Source organism: Montipora capricornis, chromosome 10, assembly GCF_036669925.1.
Source record: "Montipora capricornis isolate CH-2021 chromosome 10, ASM3666992v2, whole genome shotgun sequence".
In the NCBI taxonomy this organism is placed as follows: Eukaryota; Metazoa; Cnidaria; class Anthozoa; order Scleractinia; family Acroporidae; genus Montipora; species Montipora capricornis.
Window position 1 is genome coordinate 57,353,678 of NC_090892.1, and position 5,000 is coordinate 57,358,677.

Below are 5,000 nucleotides of genomic sequence, written 5' to 3' on the forward strand. Positions count from 1 at the left end.
TAACCGCTGGCCTTGTTGATCCGTCGTCTCGTCCGCCTCTCCGCAAAGTCCATGTGAGAAGCGTCGCCAGCGTAACGGGTCAAATCATTTCCCTCTCTAGCTGTGTGGTTCCCGTTGCCCGTTTAATGACTAGATTTCTTTTTTCGGTTGTTAACTCGGCCCACTCCTGGGATAACGAAGTTTTTCTTTCAGATGATTTTCTTTCAGAAATCATTTTCTGGAAGAACAACGTGATCCCCCTAAATGGAAAGGTCTATTGGTCGACTCGCCCCCTTCCGGTCAAGGTCATGTACTCAGATGCCTCCAATTCGGCTTGTGGTGCTTTCGTAGAGAACTCTAATTTAGTGTTTCATCAGAACTGGTCTCCTGAAGAGAGTGCCCAAAGCTCCACATGGAGAGAGCTCAAAGCTGTTTCTCTCGCAGTGGAGGCTTTCGCCAATCACTTTTCTGGTTTTAAGGTTTTGTGGCGCACCGATAACCAGAACGTCGAGTCTATAATTGTAAACGGTAGTAGGAAAGCTGATTTGCACCCATTAGCCCTCCTAGTTTTCCAGATCTGTCTTAAGTTTCACATATTACTGAAGGTTAAGTGGATCCCTAGGGATCTTAACGATAGGGCTGATGCTATTAGCAAATTTATTGATCATGATGACTATACCATTAATGATGCGATCTTTCAAAGAATTGACCATTTTTGGGGGCCCCATACTGTTGACAGATTTGCTTGTTCCTATAATGCTAAGGTACCAAGATTTAACACGAGATTTTTTCAGAATGGTTGTGAAGCAGTCGATGCATTCTCCCAAGACTGGGGGCACGATAATAATTGGATTTGTCCCCCAGTGTGTTTGTTAATTAGAGTACTGAAGCACATGGGATTGTGTAACGCGAGAGGCACTGTTATCCTCCCCTTGTGGAAGTCCTCCTGCTTTTGCACGAAGTGCAATAAAAACTGCGACCGCTGTAATTAACTCCCCCCCCCCCCGCGTTTTGTTACCATCTCAGCCTTGTTTTACTTGTATTCAGCGTAATTGCTTCAAGTCTTTTGCACTTAGTTTATGGACTGCGGCACGTTTCATATGTACTAACTGCCAAACAATTATGGACTTGAGTCATAGTTTTGCTTGCTCATGACGCGGCAATTGTATCGCGTTAAGAATCTATTCAGTATTGTTGGTAATTAAAGGAACCCGTTCGTGGTTCATTTTCCTTATTCTCGTTTACAGTCTGGATTTTGGTCACCCCGGGACAAGCCGCTCGACGTCTCGCTCAAGGGACTGGAAGATCGATCGAAGACGACGGTGCTCTCCTCCAGAGAAAATGGAACTGTAGTGGCTTACAGTCGTGCTTTCCGCAAGTGGAAGCAGTTTGCGCTTGATAAGCTAGATGGGAACGCGTTTCCCGCTTCCCCTTTTTATGTGGCTTTGTATTTGCAACATCTTATAGAGGAAACACATTCCCCTAGCGCAGTCGATTCCGCTTTCTATGGCTTAAAGTTGGCCCATGACGTGGCGGGAATTCCCTCCTCAACTGATGATCCGATTGTTGAGGCCGTAAGGTCGGCGTCAAAGAGAATTCTTGGTAACCGTGCACTTAATCGCAAAGAGCCTATTTCACCTACTTTAATTCATGGCATTGTTAAGAAGTCAGGTTAGTTTCGTAGTGATATGAATAACGCGAACTCGTATTTTAAAATGAAGTCCTCGTAGCCGTCGTCGTCCTCGTTTCGTAAGCTCCCTAATTAAAAAGAGGTGACGTCAACGATGTCTCTTTGTCATAACTGCGTAATTATCCATGCGAATGACATTAAATGGCAATACTGTTTGGTATTCTCTCCGGTAGCAAGTACGCGTAAGGAAACTTCAAGGTCTCATTTCGTTTCTTGATTGATCTTGAGAGGCGATGGAGCTTTCCCTGAAATCGCAAAATGGCTTCCCTTGCGGTCATTTCCGTGAAGCCGTTGTCCGCATAGTCACCAAGGAAACGCTGGAAGCGAAGTGAGAGAAAAAATTAAAACTTATTGTGTTGGATATGAGGTAGTAAATTGCCATCTAAACGAAGTGTGCCGAGGCTTATTTGCCTTTCGTAAACGGTCGTTGCCATTTGAAAAGGTCGTTGCCATTTCTCAGAACGGTCGTTGCCATTTGAAACGGTCGATGCCTTTTTTTAGCTCTGAATTACACTCATTAGGTCTAAGAACTCAAAAGGTTGCGGTTACTGGGAGTTGAGTCTCGCTGGTCATATGAGTTAGGGTTTTGGTTAGGGTTCTGTTTAGGGTGAGGGCTAAGAACCCGAGTTCGAGTCTTGAGATTTTCGGACTCTTTTTTTCCTCCAGTTTTTCTTTTATAAACGTTTTTCTTTTTCCTTTTTTGTCTTAATTTTCCTTAATATTTTTTCTTAGTTTGTTTCTTTTAATTTTCTTTGAAGTGAAGTGTTTATAGTCGACCGTTATAAATGGCATCGACCGTTTCAAATGGCAACGAACGTTTACGAAAGGGAAATTTGTTGCGCCGAGTTGGCTACATTTGGTTTTCACGTTGCGTTATCGGTACCATGTTGGCGGAACGAAAACAAAAGACCGGTTAGACTTTCATATACTGGACTAAAATGGATGAAAGAACCATTGTCATTCCGATTAGGCCTTGCTAATTAGGTTTGTTATGTTCGCTTTGTTCTTTTGTTTTGTGGAAATTTAATTATTTTGGATCCGGTATACGAAAGACCAACCAAAAGATCTCTCATTAGCTTATTTTGTTCGTCCACCAGCAATTGCACATTATACCAAAGTCAAATCGATCTCCATAAGTTGGTTACAAACCACCCAAAACAATTCTTATCCAACAAGGGTGAACTGAATAATTGCCTTATAAAATTCAATTCTGAACTCTGAACTCTTACAAAACGACCGGCGTAACCAATTTCCATACAAGGCCAATCGGTATACTCATAAGCCCATTACTCGGAGCTTCCATCTCCCATATTAACCGTCTCAGTCAACCCTGTCTCGTATCCTTTTATTTCTGGAAGCACCTCCCAGGGCAATTTTCGTGGGTGTTTTCACAATAGCCAATTATAGGAGGCTTATGTCCATCCACTGATTACGTCACATGCAGCACACCCGAAACACGAAGGTATTTCAAAACATAGCAGTTCCAAAAATAAAAAAACACGGGACAGGGTTGACTTTGAAGGGAACAATACGTATGGAAGCTCCAGCTAAGGGAATCCTGGCGTACTAGAAACGCAATATCCACCGAAGTGGAAGTGAATATTCTCTACTTTCACCAACATCGGCAAACCAGAATAGATAGTTTTTTTGCTTATCGTCTCCGAGCTAACGCTGGTGTGTTTGTTTGTGTATTAACATTTATAATAGGAATCAAAATTCATGCAAAAAAATCATGAGTACCAATGGAGAGAACAGGAGTATCATTTTGTAAGTGAAAATCTGGATATTTCGGGGAACCGATTTAGCATTGCATTCGTAGGAAAAAATACCCCCCTTGTTGCTTACCTCATCAGGAAAAATACGAGTCAAGTCGAACACCGTTGCTATGGTAACTCCTGCCTGATGCTTAGTGGCAAGCCCTTTCATGATATCTTTCTCAGTCAATGTGCCTTTCTGTGTGGGAGGTGGCTGCCGCATGAGGGCGGGGGAATTCGGTGGGAAGCCAAATGTATCCATTTGCGAGAAATTGACAGCTGCGTGCTGACACGAGCAGGTAAAAATGACAATTGTGAGCAAGTGGATAAGCTGCTCAACGGTTTTCAATGAAGAGGGAAAGCCGTGATCACTTTCACCTTCTCTGATTGGATAACCGTTGTCGTGGAGATCCAGAATCCAAGCCTGCAGTTCAGTGTCCTGCGGAATAAGAAAAGTAACTGTCGAATGTATTTTAAATTTAAGGACGAATTTTGGAGTGGCTTTTGAAGAAAACGTCGAGTCTCGTTGGCGGAGAGTGAAACAAGAAATTTGGTCTTATGAAACGAGTTGATAAGGGCAAATCAACAATTTTTTGCTTTTGACAAGCCACTGAAAATACTTGGTGAGTTCAAATTGGGGTCCAGGCGATATTGGGGTCTAGGCGATAAGTGCAACATTCAGAAACTCAAATCAACGAGAAGTGACTTGTTTAATTTCCATCGCCTTTTGTGATTGATCGAAGTATGAACATTGGGTTTGGTGTCGTGAAAATAGATCAAAATTAAACTTCACTTTTTCGAGATACCTTCTCCATTTCTTCATCTGACTGATAATAAATTGACATGAGTTTTGTGACGAATTCCTTGATGGCGTTCCACAGCTTCAAAGCATCGTCTCGGTAATGGAAACCTGGGAGTTTATCCGGGTCGTCTACACCTCGCTCTTTTAGGACTTTAGGTAGATCATACGATGACAGATTGACAGTCTTGTAGTACTTCTTCATCAGTTCGATATGACCTAGAGTGAACAGTAGAAAATTCGAGGTTAAGCCCTTGACACACGGTTTAACACAGTGCGTCATTTGTCAATGATGAAATGTTGAATTTCAAGTCGTCTGCCTCTTGAGACTAATGGAAACTTGTTAATTTAAACAGAGTAGAACTTATTTCTGTTTTCCTTCAACGTCGTTAAACAATGTCCAACTTGTTGAAGGGCCTATTTCCCACAATTCAACTAGACTGCTAGCGATTCCTTTCTAGAGAAAAGGCGGGCAAAACAGCAGAGCGGAAAAGCTGAAAACTGGAGCGAACGAGCAGAGAGCGGCTGGGGAAGAGGCGTCTTTCCACCAGTCAATCCTCTTTTTTTGCTCGCTCCAGTCTCGCTGCGCTTTACACTTTTGGATTTTTTAGCTGCGTTTCCATTATCCAGAAAGGGACAGCTAGCAGTTTAGAGTTCACCTTGACATGATACACGATTCGACTTATATTTGTTGAGCAAGTTTGTCTTGGATCGAGAAAAGACGTCTTTGGCTCATCGATTCAATTAGGCTATAATAGCACCAGGGACTAGAGGATTC

At 42.6% G+C, this 5,000-nt stretch overlaps 1 protein-coding gene across 1 annotated transcript in view; it reads right to left on the minus strand.

The window, feature by feature from the left end:
- Positions 1–619: 619 nt before the first annotated feature.
- The window catches only part of LOC138018501 (allene oxide synthase-lipoxygenase protein-like), a 25,362-nt gene continuing 20,981 nt past the window's right edge, over positions 620–5,000 (minus strand). Inside the window, exons 12-14 of the mRNA XM_068865138.1 lie at positions 4,230–4,441; positions 3,515–3,862; positions 620–1,986 (exon numbers count right to left, since the gene is read on the minus strand). Of these exons, the coding sequence (XP_068721239.1) occupies positions 1,807–1,986; positions 3,515–3,862; positions 4,230–4,441 (740 nt within the window). The 3' untranslated portion in view covers positions 620–1,806. The remainder of the gene's footprint in view (positions 1,987–3,514; positions 3,863–4,229; positions 4,442–5,000) is intronic.